The 23,609-nt window shown below is 61.7% G+C and overlaps 2 protein-coding genes across 5 annotated transcripts in view; one reads left to right on the top strand and one right to left on the bottom strand.

The window, feature by feature from the left end:
- Positions 1-11,273, top strand: part of GRAP (GRB2 related adaptor protein) — an 18,776-nt gene extending 7,503 nt beyond the window's left edge. The window contains exons 3-5 of the mRNA XM_007448406.1: positions 3,198-3,320; positions 9,291-9,459; positions 11,000-11,273. Of these exons, the coding sequence (XP_007448468.1) occupies positions 3,198-3,320; positions 9,291-9,459; positions 11,000-11,185 (478 nt within the window). The 3' untranslated portion in view covers positions 11,186-11,273. The remainder of the gene's footprint in view (positions 1-3,197; positions 3,321-9,290; positions 9,460-10,999) is intronic.
- A 1,059-nt stretch (positions 11,274-12,332) lies between these two features.
- The window catches only part of SLC5A10 (solute carrier family 5 member 10), a 55,161-nt gene continuing 43,884 nt past the window's right edge, over positions 12,333-23,609 (bottom strand). The window contains exons 10-15 of one of the 4 annotated variants that reach the window (XM_007448402.1): positions 19,267-19,374; positions 17,097-17,247; positions 13,355-13,523; positions 13,017-13,232; positions 12,769-12,826; positions 12,333-12,652 (exon numbers count right to left, since the gene is read on the bottom strand). In XM_007448402.1, the coding sequence (XP_007448464.1) occupies positions 12,546-12,652; positions 12,769-12,826; positions 13,017-13,232; positions 13,355-13,523; positions 17,097-17,247; positions 19,267-19,374 (809 nt within the window). In that variant the 3' untranslated portion in view covers positions 12,333-12,545. Of the gene's footprint in view, positions 12,653-12,768; positions 12,827-13,016; positions 13,233-13,354; positions 13,524-17,096; positions 17,248-19,266; positions 19,406-23,609 lie in introns of all 4 variants that reach the window. The other 3 variants (XM_007448404.1, XM_007448403.1, XM_007448405.1) reach the window with 3 other exon arrangements.

Below are 23,609 nucleotides of genomic sequence, written 5' to 3'. Positions count from 1 at the left end.
AAAAAGAGAAGGCCATTCCTGGGAGCGGGAACAACGAGAACTCCTGGCAGTGGGACCGGCAGGAGGGCCTCAAACGCCTGGCGGAGGGTGGTGGGAGCCACGGAGGCATTTGAGCCGGGTGGGGAGTGGAACTCCTGCCTGAAGGCAGGTCAGGGTCCGTGTGTGGCTGTGGGGTGGACGGGAGGGAGGTGCAGGGCCAGGATGGGGCCTGGAGGTCATTTCCTCTTTACCTGTCTTCGAGTTATTTCCAAAGCTGCCACCACCTCAGACTTCCTGTGTTGGGCAAGGGCCCGACCCACCCAGGTCCCCCGCCTGGACTCCAGGCCCGCAGGGTCCCTCTGGGCTGTGTGACCTTGGGCAGGGGCCTGTCCTCCGGCCTTAAAGACTTTCTTTCATAAAGGGAGAGAGATAGCGAGAACCCGGCCAGGGCCAGGCCAGCGGAGGACACGGGGGGAGCGGGAGCCTCCAGGTGGAGGCTGTGACCCGGCGGAGGCCAGGAGGTTGGGAGGTAGGAGGCCGCTGAGAAGCCTAAGCAGAGGCTTCTGTTTGCTCAGGAGGAAAGAGAAGCTGATAGATTTTGGGGCCACGCCTGTCGGGGCAATGCTGGTGGTTCAGGCAAGCCTCCACCAGGGCAGCTGGGAGCCATGGAGGGTTCCAGTGTCCGATGGCCCTGGGCTCCCTGGGGCTGGCTCTGGCCACGTGAGTCTGGGACAGAGTAGGGATGGGGGTCAGGCCACACGCTCACCTGCCTGAGGCCGTGCCCAGATGCATCCTTGGCTAACCTCAGCCCCTGCCCTGGCCCCGAAATAGCAGTGGGGAAAGTCCAGCTCTGTGCCTGACTCAACCCACTGGGCTCCAGGGTGTGGGGCGGGGGCAGGGCAGGGGTCCCAGGGGGCCTCGTGTCTACACCAGGCCACTCCTTCCGTGAGCTCCACCGTCACCTCCGCCTGCCCAGGGAGCCCACTGAGGGGGGCCGTGGGCCTCACGGGCAGGGGTCACCGAGGAACCTGGCGCAGCCGCGTGGCCGGTGGGCGTTGAGGACGGCTTCCTGGAGGACGGCTTCCTGGAGGGCGGCTTCCTGGAGGGCGGCTTCCTGGAGGAGGGCGTGGTCTGCTGGGCCTGGAAAGTAGAGTTGAAGTTTGCTGGGAGGGCCGCAGACAGGCTAATGGGTGACACGTGGGAGGAGTTCACAGCAGCAGCGGTGAACACCTGCAGGCGGCAGCGCCCTGCTCCTCCCAAGGGCCCTGCGAGCTGGGTGCTTTCGTCAAGGTCTTGTGGGCAAGGAGGTGGCGGCACAGAGAGGTTGAGTGGCTTGTCCAGGGTCACACAGCTGGCAAGAGGCAGAGTGAGATCTGCCGCCAGTGCTGTGGGCCCCGGCTGTGCTCACTGGGAGGGGATGGGGGATCTGTAAGGGCAGCTGCGGGAGAGTTGGAGGCCAGAGAATTGCGGAGCAACTTTTGGGGATCCCTGCCTTTCCCTGGGCCTCAATTTCCACATCATTAAAATGGGGACTAAGCGAGGCGTCCACGCGTGGAGCGAGCTGTGCTCTGGGGCATCGGGAGTGCGGCTTTTCCGGCACCCTGTCCCCGAGCCACCGAGGACCTGGTTGGGGCAGGGCGGGCCTCCTCGAGGCTGCGGTTGCAAAATCCTTTGAGGGTGACAGCCGCCCACACGCTGATGCCTCCTGTGGAGTTTTGTGCGTTCTTTGGAAACTCCCACACAGGGCCCTGTTGGACCCCTGCTCCTGTGGCAGCACTGCACCTGGGGCCTGCTGGGGGCTCCCCGGAGGAGTGCCCTTCCGGGGCCCCCTGAGCTCAGCCTCCGGCTTGGAGGCCTCATCCGGGACTCCCAGACTCCAGAGACCCAGGCCGAGCTCTTGGAGGTTCCCTGGAGCCCCGTCTTCGGCCCCCACCTCCACTGCCTCCCCTCCATCCGCCCAGAGATGGGCCCAGGGTCCCCCCAGTTTTGGGGGCCAGCGATGGGCTAGAACCTCACTTCTGGGTGGGGGGCTCTGAGACATCATGTCAGGACCAGGACTTTATTTCGGACTGGAAAGCGGGCAGAGAGGGAGCCGGTGGCACTGCCACTACTGGCGGCCCCGGGCGACGGGCTCTCCCTGTGGCCAGAACCAGGGAGCCGGCACCCGAGCTGAGCTGCGTGTTTGTCCTCCTGCCCCCCTGTCATCACCTGAGAACATCCGGGGGCCCAACTTGCCCCGCACACAGGCCAAGCACGTTAGTAAAAAGCCCTCGGAGGAACTGCAAGGGCTCACACGTGGCTGGCGGGTGGGGTTACCGGCAGGACTCTGTCTGTGTGCACCTGAGCCTCTGTGCTGGGCCTGGAGGGCTCGCTGTCAACATCCTGATACAACAGGAAAAGTTCTGCCTCACATCCGCCCAGGGCCACGCTCAGACTCAGGAAGCTCGGTTGAAGGAGGGAAGGGAAATTGTACAGGGAAGGGAGGCTCCGGTGGCCCTCAGGGCACCAAGGTCCCACCGGGAGACTCCCCCTGCTCTGGGCCTCAGTTCCCCCACTAAGGGACTGGGCTCAAATTCGGGGGCCAAGTAGCCAGCCAGAGACCACCTGGACCCTCCGAGGGTGGGCAAGCCCCAAAGAGCACAGTGGGCAGGGCTGGAAGAGAAGCTGGATCCCAGCCTCTCACCCCCAGGTCCTGCCAGACCCTCAGCATTTACAAGGCACCTTCTGTATACCCAGTTCTGTTTGGTCAGAAAGAAAAGGGACTTGAACCTGTGAGAAAAAGTCCAGGTGGCCTCAGGCTGTGCATCTGTGAAACGGGTACAGGGAGAGACCCTTCCTCACCAGATCAAAGCTGTTATTTTTTTTGGCGGGGGCGGTCATCTTTTAAAATATTTTTTTACTTTTAAGAATCTGAAATGGAAAAGCCCAGCTGGGGTTGGCTGGGTTGGGGTTCACCGAGGTGTGTGTTTGCCTGGTGTGGTGGGAAATGCTTGGGCTCAGGAGCCAGAATGCTGGGACTGGGCCCAACTCTGTCCTTTCACAGCGCGTGACCTTGGGTGTGTGACCTCGGGCGCATGACATTGGCCTCCTTGGGTAAAGTGGGTGCTGTTGTATTTCCTGTGTCTCGGGACTGCTGTGAGGACCTGGCAGTGTCGGGTGCCTGGCATAGGGGCAGGGTAGCCTGGCTTCCCCCACCCTCACTTGCCCCCTCTCTGCAGGTGGTACTCGGGCAGGATTTCCCGGCAGCTGGCAGAAGAAATTCTGATGAAGCGGAACCACCCGGGAGCCTTCCTGATCCGGGAGAGTGAGAGTTCCCCAGGGGAGTTCTCTGTCTCTGTGAAGTGAGTTCTGACCCGGGGTGTGTGGAGGAGGGTGGCCAGGGACAGGCCTGCAGGGTGTGGAGGGAACGACGGATGCCTGGAAGCAGGCGACCCTCTGGGGGTTGGGGATGATGCAGACCCCAGGGTGTGGACCGGAGGAGGGTTCCACGCGGCTTGGGCTGGCTGCGAGGCCTCGAGCACCGGGCTGAAGGCTCGGCCATTGTTCTACGAGCAGCAAGTCACCAGGGGAGATTGATGTGTTGGGGCTGGGGGTGGGAGAGCAGCCGGGCACCCAGGGCAGGTGTCCAGGATGTGCCCCGGAAAGGGTTCCCCTGTGTGCTACATAGTGGACAGGATGGACCCTGGGGCCAGGCTGCTTGGGTTCAGATTCTGGCTCTGCCATTTCCTGACTGTGTGACTTTGGGCAAGTCCCTTAACCTCTCTGTGCCTGTTTCCTCACATGTAAAATGGGTTATTGCAAAGAATATATGAGTCATTCTATTTAGAGCCATTAGAGTAGTGGCTGGCACAGAAGCAGGGTAGCAGCCTCTGGGCAGCTCAGAACCCGGTCCCAAAGGTCACAATCGGGCAATGGAGGAATCCAGCCTGGAAGGAAGGGGCAGGAACCGGGGTCGGAGGTAAAGGGGTCAGGGCCCCAGCTGGTCTCTGTCCTTCCTACTCCCAGCGCCTGGAACAGTAGGATCTAGGTGCAGCAATTCAAGGAATTGTCACTGAGCTACATGCCACGTGCCAGGCTGTTCTAGGGACTTGGAAATGACAGAGAAAAAAAAAAAACAAAGTTGCTGCCCTTTGGGGTAGCATGTCTTAGTGGGGGAGGCAGACTGAACACATGAAAGAAGGAGACAAATGAAAATAGCAGGAGCCAGTGGGCAGGGATCTGAACCTGGCGGTGGAGGCCGCCTGGGGCCCAGGAGTGAGGATCCAGGATCCGGGAGGAGAGGCTTCCAGGCAGAGGGAACAGAAATTGCAAAGGCCCTGGGGTGGGAATGCGCCTGGGGTGAGTGGGGCAGAGCCAGCAACGGGGGGTCACAGCCAGAGAGATGGGCCTGACAGGTCCTGATGGGAAACCCCAGGGCAACGGGGCCCTGCAGAGGGTCAGCCCAGATGGCTCAACCTTTGGAGGTGTGTGTGCGCAGGACAGGGGAGGATTCCCCGCGGGAGCAGGGGGCCCGGGGTCTCCATGACGCCCGACTGAGGGAAGTTCAGTGGCAGCAGACACTCCACAGGGTGGAGCAGGTGACATCTGAGCTGGGCCCCGAAGCATGAGTAGGAGTTTGGTGCACAAAGAGGGGAGAGGGGATGCCAGGCCCAGGGAACAGCATGTGCAAAGACCCAGAGGTGGGGCAGAGAGAGGTGGGCTTGGACAGCAAGGCATTTGTCTGACCAGGAGGGGAGACAGGCAGTTCTGCAGAGCCAGCACCAATGCTACCTTGGGAAGGGGGGTGGGAGTGTCCCTCTGAGAAATCCCAGCACATGCCCCCTCCCCCCCACACCCCAGGCATCCTGGCCAAGCCCCTTCCCCCAGCTCAGAGCCGGAACCTTGGGCCCCAGGGCTGTGATGTGCTCACAGGACCACCAGGTGGCGCCCTCCAGCCTCGGTTTCGTCCCCCGGGGCCGGGACCGGGTCCTGCCCCGACTCTGGTCCATCGTCTCTTACGGGGGGCCTTTCAGGGCCCTTGGAGGGCCACTGGGCAGGGATCAGAGCAGGAAACAGACTCAGGGCAGCTAGGAGGGGGGCTTCTGAGCAAGAATCTCAGCTCTGGTACTTCTGTATAACCCTGGGCAAGGTACCCCAGCCTGTTTCCTCGTCTGTAAAATGAACATCTATGTAAGGCACTTAGTGTGATGCTGGCACACAGTGAGTCCTCCCCAAATGCCAGCTATGTAATCATCATCATGTTGACCCTCCCAGGGCCACACCGCGCCTCCTGTCCCACGCCCCAGGGTCCCGGGCTCTTAGCGAAGGGCCAGTGGCCACATGGGGGCTGGGAGCCCATTTCTCGTCCTGGCCTTGCCCTGGACCTGCTGCGTAACCTCAGCAGATCCCGTCCCCGTCAGCTGTAATGTCCTCATCAGCAACGTGGCGATAGTAGCGCTGGACACCACGAAGTCCAGTGAGCCGATGGCCACCCTTCTGGGTGACAGCCACGCAGATCCGTGTGTGAGAGCATTTCCGCCCTCTCTGGCTGCGCTCCTGGGGACTCTGACCGCATAGGCGTGGCATCTCCCGCACGCTCATGCCAAGCCTCATAAAGCTGTCAGAGGTGGGGTTCACGGGCCTTGTTCTGCGTCACGGAGTGATGGTGGCCACGGCTGGCTGCCCTTTACGAGTTTACAGGGGGCTGCCCCTTCCACCTCTGGGAGCATGTCTGAGCTGGTGGCCTGTGGGCCGGGGCAGGGGCGCACTGCCTGGGCTGTGTTACTTTTGCCCCACACTCTGATCCAGGCTGCCGTGGGCTTCTTTGTCAGAAATGACGGTTTGCTCCCAAGTGAGATGTTTTACTTCTTTTCAGGCCAGGGGTGCCCTGGAGTCAATGATGTGTTTGCTCTGCTGCCCTGGTCGCTGAGCCCCTACTGTGCGCCAGGCCCTGTGCCTGGTGCTGGGGATTCAACCACCAACAAATCGGACGAAGCTCCCTGTCCTTTAGGCACTCACGTTCTACTGGGGTGACTGACAATTTTATACATGTATGTATGTATGTATGCATGTATGTATATACATATAATTTTCTAAATGATTAGTAAAATATATAAAATCTTTGAAGATGATAAAGGCTCTTGGGAAAATGAAGCAGGAAAGAATGGGGGGGCACAATTTTATGCCCTCAAAGACAGGGAGGAAGTGACCCTGGAAGCCCAGTGTGCAGGTAAAGAAACAAAAGCTCAGAGACATGCAGTAACTTGCCCAAGGTCACACAGCCAGAAAACAGTGGAGCTAGAACCCATTGACCCTCTGTGACCTGAAAGACCAGGTCTACCTTTCCACTCTTCCTCCCTGAGGCCTAAAGACCCAGGGGGAGTCTGTCTCCACCGGCAGTCCCAAGGTCAGTTTGATTCTATCTCACGTTGGCTGCTGGACAGGGAATCCACCCCTTCCCTTTTCACAGACAGGAAAACTGAGTCTAGAGAAGGGCCATGCCTAACGGAGATCATCCAGCGGGCAGTTAGCACCCTGGCCTCCACCCTGGGGGTCCACAGGCCCTGACTGGGGGTGGGGGTGCGGTGCTGGGGCTCCTGACCTTCCCCCAGCCTTGTTTATCCTCTCTGGGCAGCCGCTGCCACTCTCACCTCTGCTGCTGCCGCCACCAAGCCAGAAGAACCTGCTGGGCAGGACCGGTGGCTGCTAGCATCAGGCCTGAGTTCATCCTTGGGGTCTTCTGACAGCTCAGGGGCCAGGCCCAGCCCTCAACCCCCTGGGTAGGTGGGCATGGGGGTCACACATAGAAACAAACACACCCATGACAGCTCAGACAGGGATGTACACGTCTGGTCCCTCCCGCAGAGCAGGGAGAGACACATGCACACACCCCAGGCTCTGCCCACTGTGGTGCACCAGCTCCAGGTCCACCGCCCCGTGAGCCGGGTCTGCCCTTCCCTCCAGCTCAGGAGGGCTCACCCCGCAGGGCCATCCTCCTTGCTCAGGGGCCATCTGGACTCAGACTCGGAACTGGGGAGGTGGGAGACAGGCTGGCTGGGAGAGAGAGAGAGACTGCCCAAGTGCTGGGTCCTCGGGCCTGCACATGGAGGCGGGTCACCGGTCAGGCCAGGGGCTGGCACAGCAGGACGGCCACACTCGCTCACAGATGCAGCAGCCCAGCTGGGCCCCGCTCTCCCACCACGAGCCACGCACAGGCTGGGGGGCTGGACCACGAGAGCGTCCCAGGTTTGAGAATCTGCTGATTATCAGGTTGCAAGGTTCTAGAACTCCTGGGTCCCTTGCCCCCTTCCCAGGTCTCGCCCCCTGACCTGGGTGTGATCAGGGAATGCTCCGTTCTGGGTGACCCTCTGGGTAAGATAAGCTTTTGAAGATAAACTTCAAACACCAAAGTGTTCAGGGTTGTGCTCATTTGGGGCTGAGATCTTTTCAAACCTCCCACACTCTCGTCCGCCTCTTACCCAGAGGACGGGGGCCGCCCGCACCCCGTGCTCCTTCTCGGGGCCGGCACGGAGTCAGGGCCTTCTGCCTCCCAGAATACGGTCCAGGGACCGGAAGAACCCTGAGCCCGCCGGAACAGGGCACTAGGGAGTCCCAGGCTCGGGGGCGGCCCCCAGGGCCGAGGCTGCAGCAGGCCAGACGGGGCGGGAGGCACCTGCCTGCCTGGCCATCCTCCCCCCATCCCAGGACACGGGCACGCACATCCCACAGCCAACAGTGTGGCGGCTCGGCCATCTGGGAGCAACGCTTGCTGACGGCACACGAGCGGCTTTGTCTCGGGCCGGGGATGATGGCTGTGCCTGGCCACAGAGTCTCAGGCCTTCTCTGGCCTCAGTTCTGTGCAGGGAGCTTGCTGCCCTGAGAGTGGACACGTGTTAGAGGGGCTGGGACCGCAGCTCAGAGCCGGGAGGGGAGGGTCCAGGAACAGTGCAGCCCATGAGCACTGACCCCTCGGGCCATGCTTCTTTGTCCCTGAGCCCAGCCTCTCCAGACTGGGCTAGAGCTGGGCCGCCTCCCGCCTGCCTGCCTCTGGGTGTCTGTGAGCAGCGGGTTACAGGCAGGCTGTACAAGGGGCCGAGGAACCCAAGGAGTCCCCGGACTCCGACTGAGGGCACCTGAGGCAGCTTGCAGAGGTTGGGCCATTTTATGCGGACCTTGAAGCATGAGTAGGAGTCTGATTCAAGTTTGGAAGAAATAGTGTATGCAGAAGCCTGGAGGCATGCTTGAAAGTGGAGAGAGAGGTTCTGTGTGGTTTGGATCCTTGACTTGGGCAGGGTGGGAGGATCCCCCCCCTCCTCCCACCCCAGACACACACACAGAACAGAAGGTATTTACCTGGAATAAATCTCTCTCTATCTTAAATCTTGCATCTTAACCTTTAACAAGGCAGCACACCAGCCCCAGGGCTGATAGGTGGAGGGCGTGAGCCACAGGCAGGGATGGGCAACTGGGGGGATGGACAGCATACTCCTGTCCACGCCCTAGAAACACTTGGACTGTGGGCCTGCAGGAACTCAGGCTGCCCCAAGCCTGCACAGCCTGTCCTGGCCTGGAACGTGCCTGCTGGCCAGTCTGGGAGACGCAGGCTATCCCCTCCCCGGGGCTGGAAGGCACTTGGTGGTGGTGGGTTGCAAGGCTGGGCAAAGGCTGGGAGAGGAGGCATCAGAGAGTATTTGAAGGAAACGAGGCTGGACGTGTCATCAGAGCCAGAACTTGAGACTGAGGTGTTAAGATTTTGCCCTGAGGGCAACGGGGAGCCATAGAAGGTTCTTGCGGTGGGGAGAGAATGTGGGGCAGGGAAGGACAGGAAGCATCCCACAGGCCTGAGCTCCTCTCACACCGGTGGCAGGATGGTCTTAGGACTCACCCCTCAAGGGACTGTAAGGGCTGGGAGGGGACGCGGTCGGGGAGGGACAGGAGTGTGGAGGCTGGGGGACGTTGGAGAGAAGAGATGCTGGCTGACCACCTCTCTCAGAGGAACCATTTAATGTTGCCAGTACACGAGCACTTCCCCAGAAGGGAGGTATTATGAGGAAACCGAGGTTCAGAGAAGTTGAGCGCTCTGCGTAAGGTCACATAGCAAGAAAGTGGCCTGTTGCAAGGCCCACATCCTTTGCTGCACACTCCACTGCCAGGTGGGGACTCACCGTGTCTTTCACGGAGCCGGTCAGCGGGGCCTGGGACCCCCTCCCCCAGTCCTCTCCTGACTCCAAGCCTCACCTGGAGAGAAAAGGGCCTGGGTGCGGGGGCAGGGACGGGGGGAGGGCCCCAGCCGCCGCTGGCCCCTCTGAGGTGGTCTCTGTCCTCTCCCCTAGCTACGGGGACCAGGTGCAGCATTTCAAGGTGCTGCGAGAGGCCTCGGGCAAGTACTACCTGTGGGAGGAGAAATTCGACTCCCTGAATGAGCTGGTCGCCTTCTACCGGACCAGAACCATCGCCAGGAAGCGGCAGGTCTTCCTGCGGGACGAGGAGCCCCTGGCCGAGGTGGGCGAGTGCGGCGGGCGGGCCAGGGGGCCTCTCCGCAGGGCCCCGACCCCCCTTCCCACGTGGCGGGAGGCGGGTCCAGCCCTGCTTCTAAAATTCCGCCCGGGCACTGCAGGGAGACAAGCAGGGTTGGGAAGGCGGAGGCGGGGAAGGAAGGCAAGGGGCAGGTGGAAACTCGCCGGGCAAACTGAGCCTGCTGCAGCCAGGAGCACTGCGTGGTGCCCAGTAGGTGCTCAGTGGTTGTCTGTTGACTGAGTGAAGGTACTGACACCGGCTGAGCCTCCTGGGAGCCTCCCGGCCCCACCTACAGGTAGGACACTGAGGTTCAGTGTGACCTTAGGGCCGGTTCATCCCTCACCTGGGCCTCAGTTTCCCCTCGGTCCGGTAAGGTGAACCCTGGACCTAATATGTCGGGGAGTAAACAGCGTCTCAGGAGGAGCCCCCACCCCTGCCACACACCCTCCGTCCCATCAGCGCACTCGGCCTGCTCTGCCCGGCCTGCCCCTGGGGGCCGGGCCAGCTCTAAGCTCAGCCTCAGGGACTCTTTGCTCCAGTCCCCGCTGGGCCTGCCTCTCAGACCTCCATCCCCTCCCGTCGCTGCCTGGGCCAGCTCTGTCCTTGGAAAGTGTGAGGGGGCCAGGATGGAGCTGGGGGTCACCGGAGGGCTCCCCAACACCCACCGCCTCGCTCTGGCCTGGCCCTGGAGTCACCGGCCCTGCAGGGCGACTCCAGAGCTGGCTCAGTCCCCTGGGACCCACACCCCCTCTTCCTTCCTGGGCAGAGAACCGCTAATTAGCCTGTCCGTGATGCTATGGCCCTTGCCGGATAAGATTCCGCAGGCTTGGGGCAGAGAGCCTGGTGGGCAGGCCGGGCTGGGGCGCTGGCTGTGATCCTCATGGTGCCAGGCTGATGTGCCAGCAGGGGGCCCTCGTCTAGCTGCCATCTGAAGGGGGGGCAGGGAACCAAGTCCCCCAGAGGGCAGGGACTCACCCAAGGTCACCTTGGGGCACAGATGGGACTGGAACCAGGCCTGAGAGAGGTAAGCAGTGTAAAGTGACATCCTTGCCCTCGAAGCCTGACCAAGGGCAACAGCAGTGAACTGCTGGTAGCTACACATCACTTTATAGTTTACAAGGCCAGTTCCTGTGGTTCTAGGGCCTGTGGTCAAAAGTTATCATGGTTGCTGCAGAGTCAGGAAAGAGACCCCGAGACGGGCAGGGCCCTAACCAAAGTCCCACGCTGAGGCCCAGGACTCAGGTCCCTTGACCACTGGCCCTGTGGTCCCTACTGTGCCACCAGGACACTGGCTGTGCCCTGCGTAGACACAGGGTCTGTGCCACAGACATCCAGGGGGTGGGCAGCGGGAGGCCCACGGGTGGTGTAGCCACCGTCTGGACCTGGATACAGAGCTGAGTTCAACCCCAGTTCTGCCCGAGAGACCCCTCTCCACCTGTGGGAAATTGCTTATCTTGGGGCCTCCGTGGGGACAGCCCAGCGGGGGCTCCTGAGGGGCCCCACTGACGGCTTCCTCTCCTCGCAGCCGCCCCGGGCCTGCTTTGCCCAGGCCCAGTTTGACTTCTCAGCCCAGGACCCCTCCCAGCTCAGCTTCCGCCGCGGTGACATCATCGAGGTCCTGGAGCGCCTTGACCCCTGCTGGTGGCGAGGCCGTCTCTGCGGCCGCATCGGCTTCTTCCCGCGGAGCTACGTCCAGCCGGTGCACCTGTGACCCAAGTGGGCCCAGGGGCAGAGCCAGTGGACCGGCCATCCACCGGGCACTGAGGTCCAGAGAGAGGACACAGGCACCCCCAGCCCAGGGCCTTGGACTGCAATGTAGGCCTCCTGACTGTCAGGCCGGCCTCCTGTGCTTCATGTCAACTGGGACGGGCCCAGAGCCCCAGAAAGACCGCCTCATTCAGGACCCCTGGGCTAGGGGAGCTCCGGGGCCTCTGCCGGCCTCTTCCCATTGGCCATCAGCTGTGTGATGTCACAAGGTGGCCGGCAGGGCCCGCCCACTCCAAACACCAATGGCACCACCCCCAGGGAGGGCTGAGGACTCCTGGGTCCCACCCGCTGGGGGCTCAAGCCAAGGAACCACGGGCTGGGTAGGTGAGCACCCGCCGGGCTTGCCACCCCCTCCATCCAAAAGCCCCAAAGGCTGGCTACTGGGGAGGCGGCCAGGGCCCCGCACACCTGTGCCTGGACTTGCTGGACAGACTCGGAGACTTTGGGTTCCACCTGGGATCCAACGCCCCTGCCCACCACAGACACTTCAGGGGAGGCTGGAGGCCCTGAGGGAGGGCGGGTGAGGGAGAAAGAAACGGAGGCTCTGCTCTTCCGCTGGCCCCGTGGGACGGACAAGCTCTGAGGGGCCAGCCCTGGACGCGGCCACCTGGGAGACATAGCTGCACCTGCTCTTACTTGTTCAGGCCCAGGTTCTGCCCAGACCAGGGCCTCGGGAAGCGTGGGGGACTACAGGCCAGGTGGGGAGTTGCGGCCAGAGCCGGGCTCTGAGGGCCAGCGGCACCCAGAACGGGGTGGGCAGCCTCGGTGGAGCCCCAGCTTGAGGAAAGGCAGGGTGTCCACGGGGAAGGGGCCGTCAGCGCGGTCCCAAGCAGGGGAGCCTGGGGCCCTCGGGGCGCAGGCAGACCGAAGGGGCTCGGAAAGGGCTTTGAATGCCAGGCCGGTGGTGGAGGGGCAGTGAGCAGGGAGAGGGCGGCAGGTGGGATGGGGCCGGAGCCAAGGGAGGGGGCGGAGAGGGGCTCTCTCTGCCCAGCGCTGGCCCGAGACCCTGGAGCCCTGAGCTCTGGCAGATTCGCTGCTCACGACCTGGGCCCGTGAACTCAAAATAAAAACAGTAAAAGAGTAGAAGGATGTTCATCAGAAATCTCATTTTCTTTCCAATTACGACTACTATTTTTGAAGAATCACACATTCTTTTTTCCCATTTCCTCCCTAATTTTTCAGAGCTCCTGCTTTGCTGGCTCAGCCAGCCCCTGGGCACTGACCTGCCCTGTGGCCACGAGGGACGCCACCCTCCTTTGGGCCTCTGTATCCTTGGTGGGGAAGGGGGGCGTCTGGGGACGGTGTCAGGCAAAGTAGGCATAGCAGAAGACGTTGACACACATGAGGAGGATGGCGTTGAAGCCACAGACGCGGGCCCAGAAAGCATGTTTCTGGGATGCTCGGTGGTCACCTGGCGGGGGCGGGAGGCGGGGACAGATGAGGGCCACAGGCTCCCACCCGGGGCCCTTGCATCCAGCCCCGCCGTGGGTGGGAGTGAGAGGGAGCGCCTTAGGGTCACACACACACCTGTTCTGGCTCCCGAGGGCAGGTCCTGAGCCAGGGTCCACCAGGTAAGGTTCTCGATCTGCAGGGAAGGGTGAGGGTGAGGTTGAGGGTGGCGGGACGGGGGTGGGCCCAGATGGGATCAGCGGTCAGTGATGGCGAGAGGGCAGCCAAGTTCAGAAAGGGCCAGGAACCAGGGCCAGATGGGGTTACGAGTCAAGAGCTAGAAAATTCCTGAGTCAGCTAGGGTCAGGGGGTCAGGACAGGCTCACCTGGACGCCCTGGGGGGGTGGCGTCAGCAGGCTCCCAGCCACCACCACGGCCCCGCTGAGCACGAAGAGAGCCACGGCAAAGTGCAGGTAGTGGATGCTGTGGAGGATGGCAGGCCGGGCCTCGGGGTGGCCGCAGGGCGGGGCCGGGTGCAGGAACTCCAGCACCAGCCTGGTGGCACCCACCGCCAGCCCCGCCATCAGGCCCCAGAAGGCCCCCTGGGGGAGGAGGCAGGGCAGCTGGGGCCTTGGGAGGAAGGCCAGGCTTCCCCCCGACCCAGGCACACAGGTGGCAGGGGGAGATGTGCACCCAGCCCCACCCCAGCTCTCCCCAGCCCCACCTGCTCGGTGGCCCGCCGCCAGAAGATGCCCAAGACGAAGACTGCGGTCACCGGGGGGGCCAGGGAGCTGGTCACCGACTGCATGTAGATGAAGAGCTGCCCACTGTTGGAGCCCTGCAGGACCGGGATCCAGGCCACACTCACGCCGATGAGCACCACAGTGACCAGCCTGCGGGCAGCAGCAGGCAGGTCGTCCCTCGAGACCTCTCCTCAGCCCTGCCTCGCCTCCCACTGGTCCCTAAGGCTTGCTCTCCATCTGTCCCCTGCTGCTCCAGCTCCAGCCTCCTCCCTGGCCCCTGTCCACTCCTCCAGGGACATGGCCGATCTTGCCCTCTCCAGACCCTTCCAGGGCTCCCTGCCGCTGGCAGGAACCGCCCCTGACTCAGCCTGTGTTCTCGTGCTCATCCCTGGGGTCTCACAGTGGGCCCCGTGGCCCCCCGGTTCTCCTGCCCACCTTCAAGACACCGTCCCAACCTCTCTGTGCTTGCTGTCCGTCTCCCACTCGTGGCGACAGCAGCCTCATCCGGCTAGTTCACTGCTGCATCTCCCGGCACACAGTAGGTGCTCAATACACATCCTTGACTGCGTGAACGACCCCCTGCCCTCACATTCAGGCCAGACTGACCTCCCAGCTTTCCTCTAACCCTGGTGGGCCTTTGAAGGAGCCGTGGCCTCTGGTTGGCTCCCCCCCAACCCGTACAGCCCTTGGCTGTGGACTCACATCCACTACTGGGTGGCCTCCAGCCGGAGTGCAAGGTTTGGAGCCCAGCGGTCTCAGCTGCGAAGCCCCTTCCCTGGCCCACCCTGCGTGGAATCCTCCTCTCAGCTCCTGCCGGCCTCCCGCTGGGCGCGCCCCCTCCGCCCCCGCAGCGGGGACACCCTTCACTCATTCCTCCACAAGGCATTCATGAGGAGCCCACTGGAGAGCAGGGCGCTGGCTTAGGGACCCAGACTTGGTGACGAGCAGGCCTGGCCCCTGCCAGCACCCAGAGTGGAGCAAAGAGAACAGATGAGCCTGTTATCCTGCGCTCAGTGCTGTGCTGAAGGAGCCCAGAGGAAGCATCCATCCAGGAAGGCTTCCAGGAGGAGGGAACCCTGCAGCTTTGAAGGGGTGTGGAACCTGGCTAAGGGGACAGAGCTGGGGCGAGGTGTCCATATGCTCCTCCCTGGCTGAGAGTCCCTCGGCTGTGTCCTGGGTCAGCTGGACGCCCCTCACCCTCAGAGGTGGGTGATGCGTGAGACCCCCTGGAACCCCGGACAGCACAATAGGAATGACAGAGGCCGTGTGTGCAGCTGGGGCGGGCCCGCCTGCCTCCTGTCCTCCCCTTCCCTTCCACGCCAGAAGGAGAGGGTGGAGGAAGGAGGCACCCCCTCGATTAGGGCTAATTAACCCTCCGCCTGGCAGGCAGCCAGCGCTGCCCGCTTCAAAGGCACAGGCAGGCTCCACCCTGCCCTCCTCCAACAGGCCCAGCGTCCAACACCAGACTCAGCATCTCTTGCGGGGCTGGTCCTCTCCAGCCCGGCCTAGAGTGCCCTCTTACTGCCTTCTTGGGTTTGGTCTGATGACTCAGCCGCCACCAGGCTGTCAGAGGGACTCCAAACCCAGAGGCTGTTCCTTCTGCCTGGAATGCCCTTCTCGACTCCTCCCCCAGCAAAACCCCCTTGTCCACCAAGGCCCAGCTCAAGACCCTCCTCCTCCAGGAAGTCTTCCTGACACCCTGCCCCCGCCACTCTGCCGTCAGGATGACTGGCCCCCTCCATTGCCCCTGGGCTGCAGCCATGGTTGCAGGGGAGCCCCTCAAGGGCTGGGGGGGGGCGGGCTCAGAGACCTCTCTGGGTCCCCTATGTTGCCCAGTTTGATGCAGGGTCCCAGGGAGGGCCAGCAGTAGTGGACTGAATAACAGAGAAGGGTGGACAGAAGGGGCTGCAGGGGAGGACCGGGGAGTGGGGCTGGGGGCTGGCAAATATCGGGGCCCCAGGCACGAGGTGGTCACGCCCCCAGGCTTATGATAGCTCCTCTGGCCCCCCCAACCTGAGGAGACCTGGGTTGGGGGGGAGTCCCCAGCATCCCCGTGATGGCCTCATCCCAGGCTCAGGGTGCCCTCTGCTGCCCTGCGCTCTGGGAGTCCCATCTCTCCTTGCACTGAGGCTCCAAAGATCCAGAGCCCACACAGCTGGAAACACAGCTTGAACAGTGCTGTTAGGCAGGGAGCAGGCTGGAGGTGCTGGGGGCTGTCCTGGTGCTTCAAGACGGAGGGGTCGTAGGGCTAAGCCCTGGCCACACACCCAGCATTGGGCCCTTTCCACCCCACCGGCCTGGCTGCTGAGATAACTGGGGCCCAGAGAGGGTGAGCAGCCCGGCCCACATCACACAGCCGGTGCCCACAGGCCGGCTGGCAGGGCCCGGGGCAGGCTTACCTGGGTGGATGGGTGAGAAGGAGGGTCAAGGGTGCCCTGTGGGGGCTGAGCTGGCAGAGAGGGAAGACCGGCTCAGGACTGGCTTCAGGTGGGAGCGGGAGGCTGGGAAGTAGAAGGCAGGGGACGTGGAGCCGCCAAGGGGGGACTGAGGCTACCAGTGTCCAGGCCAGGGGGCCGAGGCACACCCCGGGCGGCAGGAGGACGTCCGGGCCCCAGTTCCCGGGAAGCCGGGGCGGGAGGGGCTCAGGGAGGAGCCGGTCCAACAGGGGCTGGGAGGGGTGGTCCAGGTGCTGACACAGAAGCCGCCGGTGAGCCGAGGGAGAGGCTCCCTGTTCTGGACGAGGTCTGAGCTGCACCTGAGCTCACACCTGCCAGCCGGCGTGTCCCGACAGAGGCCGGCTGCTTTGCACCACGGGCTGACTGCCTGGAGCTCCAGGAGACCCCACCCTGAGGATGGGCGCCACAGGCTCCCGGCTGGAGGGGGCGCTGCTGCCAAGCCCAGCACCAGAGGGCCGGGTCCCCCTCGACCGGCACAGTGGGGGCTGCACGGCTTGGAGGGTGGGGCTCCTGACAGGGCACCGACTCCTCTTCGTCCATCACTGAGTTTCACCCCTAAAGGACTCCCGGGTACCCGGCCAAGCTTGCGGACGGAGGGCTGTGCCAGGCACAGCCCCCCTCCCCCCATGGCGAGGGGCATCGGGACCCCAGTGGGACCGACAAGGCCTACATGTGCTATGGGAGCGAGGCTATAGTTCCTGTGGGAGGCTTTGAGGGGAGGGGGCTCATTCCTTGGTCGCAGGGAGGGCTGCCTGGAGGAGGGGCACTTGAGCAGAGTCTAGAAAGATCAGGTGAGTCATCAAGGTAATAAGGAGGGGACAAGTGGGGCTCGGAGGAAGTGGGCAGAAGCTCAGTGGGGCCAAGGGCACAGGGGCCAGAGGGACAGCTATGCTGTGGGTGTGGCTACACCTGAGTGCTGGCTCTGGCCCTCTCTGGGGCAGCTGGGAACCGTCATGGGGGCTAGGGGCTCAGACCTGGGGAAGGTAGATCGCTGCGTGGTTAGGGGAGGGGGCTCTCCCTGGCAGATTCCCTCAGAGATTCCGCTTGGGGTAAGAGATGGGGGTTGTGGCCGTGAAGGGGTGGCCAGGAGAGCGATGTGGAAGGTGGGAGGGGTAGAATGTTCTGGTCTCTTCTCTCCTCTCCTTCCTGGTGTCGTCCTTTCTCCAACTGGCGAACTCCTACTCATCCCTCAAAGCCCAACTCTGCTGGGGCCTCACGGGTTGGTGGTGTGGCTGGGGAAGCCCTCCTCCCAGCCCCTCCCCCATACCGTCCCACCAGCAGCAGCTCCCGCTCCCTGGCACGGGGCCGCAGCCACTTCCAGATGTCCATGGTGAAGAGCGTGCTGCTGCTATTGAAGATGGAGGTCAGCGATGACATGAGAGCGGCCATCATCACAGCGATCATCAGCCCCCGCAAGCCTGGGGGGACAGGGGCCGCTGTGACCCTGCCCGGGCCGCACCCCCGCCCCCGGAAGCCCTCCTGCCCAGGCCCCGCCATCTGACGCCCCTCCAAGTCCCTGCAAGTAGAGGCCCAGGAGGGAGGAGGTGGGGGGGTGGGAGGTGGTGGGAGAGAGACCCCGACATGGGAGGCTGGGGACAACGGCGGGGCTCCCGCGTCTGCTGCCCCAGCCTGCGGGCTGCTGGCAACGGGGATCTGTTCTCAGCCTCTCGCTTCTACGGACCTTCCAGATGACAGAGCACTTTCACACCTAGACTTCACTGGACGGTGAGGAGGTGGAATCTCAGAGAGGGGAAGAGAGTTGCCCAGGGGTGCACAGCAGGCCAGAGGCAGAACTTAGGGGTGGGGCGGGGGAGTGAGGACAGCCTGGACGGGACCCTCAGCCTGGAGGCCCTGCCCTGGGCAGGGCCCAAGGGCCCAGGGCCTGGGGTTTCCTGTTACTTCCTGTGCGTGGCCACACTGTCTTGTTGGCTCTGTGAGAGAGGAGATGTGGTTGCCCAAAGAGGAGACAAAAGCCGCCCCGGTCGTGGGCTGAAAACGAATAAGGGGGCCCCACCAAGGTGGGTGAGGCCCTGCTGTGCAAAGCCTGCCGGGGGTCGTGGGCTTGAGAGGGGCTGAGTGTGCGGAGGACTCAGTGATGTGTGGCTTCAGGCTGGTCGCCTCCCCTCTCTGGGCTTCCGTTCGAGTCTGCCTCCAAGGCTCCCTGTGCTTTTTCTTCAAGTGTCTAAGCACCTCCTCCACCGCTGCAGATTCCCTGTCTGTTCTCCACACCCCTTTCCCCAACCCCAGGATAAGCCACCTCCCCTGAGGGCTCAGACTTGCAGGTGCCTGGCCCTGGTTCTGCGTCTGACCTGCTGTGTGACTTCCAGGCATCCCATGGCCCTCTCTGTTCACTTAGGCTGACTGAGATGGGGCCCAGAGGAAAGTGAGTTAAATCATGGTTTTCCCGCAGACATTTCTCCAACCTCCTTCCCTTGCTCAGGGAGGTGGATTAACTTGGGGCTTATTCTCCCATTTCTCACACAGGGAGCTCAACGCCTGGAGAGGGGTTATGGCCCAACAATGGCTGGGTGTCAGCGAGCCCCCAGAACAGAAGGGGCAGACGAGTCCCCGGGGTGGGAAGCCACAGTGCAGCCAAGCCCCATGCCGATCAGTTTCCCTGTGCGGCTGCGTTTAATCCCAGCAACCATGCTGAGGGGTGGTCCGGGACAAGTCACTTTCCTCTCTCTGTGCCTCAGTTTCCCCATCTGTAAAACGCAGCTAAGAACTCTGCCTCATGACCTTACATAAGAAGCAGTTTGTGGGCTTCCCTGGTGGCGCAGTGGTTGAGAGTCCACCTGCCGATGCAGGGGACACGGGTTCGTGCCCCGGTCCGGGAAGATCCCACATGCCGCGGAGCGGCTGGGCCCGTGAGCCATGGCCGCTGAGCCTGCGCGAGGCCTGAAAGAGGAGACAGTGGCAGCCTTTCTGGAGGGACGGGCCAGCACCAGCTAAGAGGATGAGCCTTGGGGGCAGACTGCCGGAGTTCAGAACCCAGCTTTGCAGCTCACTTGCCACATGACCTTGGCCAGGGCACCCTGGGTCTCGGTGTCCCCATCTCTAAAGTGGGGATGATGAGGGACTTCCCTGGTGGTCCAGTGGTTAAAACTCCACGCTTCCACTGCAGGAGGCATGCACAGGTCTGATGGCTGGTTGGGGAGCTGAGACACCACATGCCGTGCAGTGTGACAAAAAAAATAAATAATAAAGTGGGAACGATGATCACAGCGCCCAGGGTTCCTGAGAAGAGGACGCGAGTTAGCCGCATGTGATGCCCCGGGGTGGCGCCTGGCGCAAGGTGGGTGCCCTGTGTGTCTTCTATTATTACTACTTTCCTCACGCTCTGCTCATCCCACCTGGATGTCACACAGAGTCACGCTGGATCCAGGGTGGGCTCCACCGCCCCCAGGGCTCCTCCCCGGACCCAGCTGGAGCCTCACCTGCGGGCATCAGCTCCATGACCAGCTTGGGGTAGGCGATGTTGGAGCAGCCGATCTCGGCCCCGCAGGCCCGCAGGCACTCAGAGGGCACCACACAGCCCACATCATCTGCACGAGAGGGATGCCTAGTGTCCCCCGCCTGCCCTCCCTGGGGTGGGCAAGCCCCGGGCTGAGGACAGGAGCCTGGCCGCACCCGCTGTGTCACCATCTGCCACCAGCGGCTGCTCGGCCCTGGGCCTCAGTTTCCCAGCCTCCAGGGTGACGAGGCGGGGGCCGGCCTCAGAGACTACTCTGGCCCTTGACACCCTCTCCTCTGGCCTGCTGCCCATCCCATGACCCACACCAGGCCGGCTCCCCTGCAGGGCGGCCCCGCCCAGGTGAGCCGTCCCGTCTCCTTCCCCCCACCTCCTGCCCTCAGTCCTCCTCCCCAGAGGGGCAGGTGGAGGCCCCCCGTCCGGGCTGACCCCTCAAACAAGAAGGGAGCCCAGAGCCCCGCACAAGACCCTCCAGACTCCCAGCTCCTCGGGCCGGTCCCCTTCCCTGCCCCTCTCCCCGCACCCCAGCCTCCTCCCACCGGAGCCTTTGTGCTGGGTGCTGCTCTCCCAGGCCCTCCCAGGGGCGGCTCAGAAGTCATCGCCTCCATCTGAAATAACTCCCCTCCCCCATGACCCCCTCCCCCCTCATCGCTCGTTTTCAGCATTTCACCTCCTCTGGACAACTGGGGCTGTCGGCACGGGAGGTGGTTTTGCTGCAGACCCTCCCCTGTGGCAGGGGCAGCACCCACTGCTCGCCCTCTGAGTGAACGAGGATCGAGTGGATGGCCCAGACCTGGCCTGAATCCGAAATCCCAGACTCCCCCCCAGCCGCTGGAAGCTGACCCTGTTCAAGGCCTGAGGGAGGGGGGCCTGGCTCCCGAGCGGGCGGAGGGAGCAGACCTAGGGTCGACCCACGTGCTGTTGTTCCTCTGGGAAACACTCTTGAAACACCTTTGGCCCCTGCCCCCTGGATTCTCAGCAGGGCCCAAGAGGAATGCGCAGAGCAAGCAAACACAGAGATGCGATTACGGGGAAAGTTCAGCAGCCATCGCTTAGCCGCGCGGGCACAGGGGCCTGTTTGGGGGGTAACGTTTCCACGCGTGGGCATTGATGTTTCCGTGACTTGGAGCCCCTGCGCGGACTGGGCACTCCTGGGTTAACGCCGCTCCTTAGATGCCCAACCCACCGTGGAGGGTCTCAGGCCCCCTCCCCGGGGCCAGAGGGGCTGGAGCGGCATCACCCCCTCCCCCATGACCCGCATCCCCGAGTGCCAGGCTTCCAGGGCATCTGCCCCGCCAGGCCCCCACCCCTGGCACCTCCGGCTCAGTGTGTCCCACTGTCCTCCCTCCTGCCACAAGGTGGGCACCAGCTCCTCAAGGCCTCCCTTCCATCCTCTCCGTCCTTCCAAAGTCACCGCTTTGCTCACATCACTTACTTCTCAGGAACCCCCTCCCAGCCTCCACCCCCAGAGCTCACGGCTTTCTGGAAAACAGTCCTCTCCATGACATTCGAGGCCCTGGACAACTGGTCCCAGGTCCTGTCATCCCAGCACCGCGCGCTGGCCACCCCGACCTGCTTGCATTTTTTCACACACGCCCAGCATGCTGACGCCTCTGTGCCTCTGCAGACGCAGTCTCCTCCTGCTGCTCTGTCCCTACCCTCCCGCTTCATGGCCTGCTGCAAAGGGCTTGCTCTCCGAAGCCTTCCACATCTCGTCCCCACCCCCTAAGGCAGAGTAGCTTCCTCCCAAGGGCTCCTAAAGCCCAGGGTTGAATCACAATTGTTTGTTTGCATATTTTACGCCCTCCACCAGACTGGGAGCCCCCCAAGGGTGGACACTGGCTTTGAATCATCTCCTCTCCCAGGTATCACCTTGTCCAGGGCTGGGCCCAAAGGAGATGCTCTGTGAAGAGTTGTAAATGAATGAATGAGTAAACAAGCGAATGGTTGGGAACAAGGGGAAAGGCACAGAAGGAGAGGAGGAAAGGGAGGAAGGACCCCACAAAGAGCTATGGAGGAGTTCAGGCACTGTTTGATCCAGCTGCCCTACCCTACCACCTCCCACCCACAGCTATGCATATGAGAGAACTCAGGAGTAGAAAGGGCATAGTTTTCCTATGACACATAGTCAGACCCGGGACAGAGCCTGGGGTCCCACGGTGGGACTCTGGGGCCACTGGGGTTCAGGTGGGGGCAGGTGACAGGTCCCTCATGACAGGTTCTGGGCTTGGACTGGCTGGCTCTGGCACCTGGAGGACTCAGCCTTCCTGGGAGGGACAGATGATGCGTCATGGCCACATAATGGCTCAAAAAGCCCAAGTCAGGAGATTCTGGCTGAGTTTATTTGGCCTGTTGCAGCCCATTCCAGGCTGCCAGGATGGGGCCTTGCCTCTGGGCACCTCAGGCTTGCCTGCCTAAGCAGCAAGCAAGAACCACCTCTCTTTTGTGACAGCAGCAGAGGTGCTGCCACCTAAACAAAGTCCCCCATTTGTGCCAACTCAGGAGTGAGCAGCCCCAGGCTAGGGGGACCAGGGGACTGGGCAAGGGGCCTGGACTTGCCTGAGTACCGGATTCCACGGGCCTGAGAGCTCCCCGTTGGGCTCCACCTTGACGTCAGCACCCCTACCCAGCCGGGGCCCACGCCAGAAGCCTGAGGGCTGCCTCTCTCCTTGCCCCCCACGTCCTCCCTCCCTGCGGCCAATGCCAAGTCCAGCCACTGGGCTTGGGGACCAGGGGAGCTGCACCACCTCCCCCCTCTAACCCACCTCCCCTAAAACCGTGACTCTGCCCACTATCCTCCCTGCTCACAGCCTCCTGTGGCCTCCATCCCCTGCAGGAGGGATCAGGGGACTCTAACTGTGCACTACAGCCTCTGCCCACTTGGCCACCTGGACCACTGCCAAAATTTAACCCTCAACTCTGGGCCTCCGTACCCTCTCCCTGGAACACCCTTCTCAAACCCAGGGAGCTCATACTGATTCCTCCCAGCTCGTTGCGGATGTCTGGGCTCTACAGGCTTTGAGGAAACACCCTCCACGGCACCAATAACTCTGTGACTTGTGTCCTTCCTGCCTCTCGATAGACTGTGACCATGAGGCCCATGGAGGAGCCCGGACTCCAACAGCGCACAGCACAAGCCAATGGGTGGCAGGTTCTGCCTATGTTTGTTGACTGACTAAATGACCCTCTTCCAAGCTGGTCATTGGACACACCACCCCGAGGGGTAATCAAGGTGCTCCCCACTCCCAAGCAAGCCTGGCTTATCCCTGGGAGCCAGTTCAGATGCTGATATCACAGGAGGGAGCACACAGACCTGGCTCTGAGTCCAGTTCTCCCAGTCCCTTACTATGTGATCCTGGGTATTTATTCTCTGGGGCTATTTCTTTCTCTGTAAAACCCTTCTGGGGACATCCATTGGCCAACAAATCAACTTCAATCTAAATTTCATACCTTACACAAAAAAATTAACTCAAAATAGATCACAGATTTAAATGTAAAACTATCAGACTTCTAGGAAAAAAGTAGGAGAATATCTTCAGAACCTAGGACAAGGTGAAGAGCTTTTAGACTTAACGTCAAAAGCATAATCCCTTAAATGAGAACTTGATAAAATAGAGCTCATCAAAACTAAAGCTTTGGGACTTCCCTGGTGGTCCAGTGGGTAAGACTCCACACCCCCAATGCAGGGGGCCCGGGTTCGATCCCTGGTCGGGGACCTAGATCCCCCACGCATGCCGCAACTAAGAGTTCACATGCTGCAACTGAGAAGTCCGCATGCTTCAACTAAAAGATCCCGTGTGCTGCAACTAAGACCCAGCACAGACAAAATATAAATAGATAAATACTTATTAAAAAAAAAAACCAACAACTAAAGCTTTTGCTCTGCATAAAACACCTGTGAGAAGGATGAAAAGAAAAGCTGCAGAAACAAATTCAGTAAAGTCGCAGGAAACAAGATCCATACATAAAACCAGCTGTGTTTCTATACACTAACAATGAACTATCAGAAAAAGGAATTAAGTTAACAGTCCCATTTACAGTAGCATAAAAAAGAATAAAGTACCTAGGAAAAAATTTAACCCAAGGAGGTGAAACGTTTGTACACTGAAAACTGTAAGACACTGAAAGAAATTGAAGAAGACACAAAAAAATGGAAAGATATTCCATGCTCATGGATTAGCAGAATTAATATTGTTAAAACGTCCAAAGTGATCTACAGATTCAGCGCAATCGCTATCAAAATACCAATGAGGGCTTCCCTGGTGGCGCAGTGGTTGAGAGTCCGCCTGCCGATGCACGGGACACGGG

This window comes from Lipotes vexillifer, unplaced genomic scaffold, assembly GCF_000442215.2.
Source record: "Lipotes vexillifer unplaced genomic scaffold, Lipotes_vexillifer_v1.1 scaffold533, whole genome shotgun sequence".
NCBI classification, from domain to species: Eukaryota; Metazoa; Chordata; class Mammalia; order Artiodactyla; family Lipotidae; genus Lipotes; species Lipotes vexillifer.
Note: the sequence above shows the minus strand (reverse complement) of the source record. Positions and strands in the feature narration are given on the sequence as shown.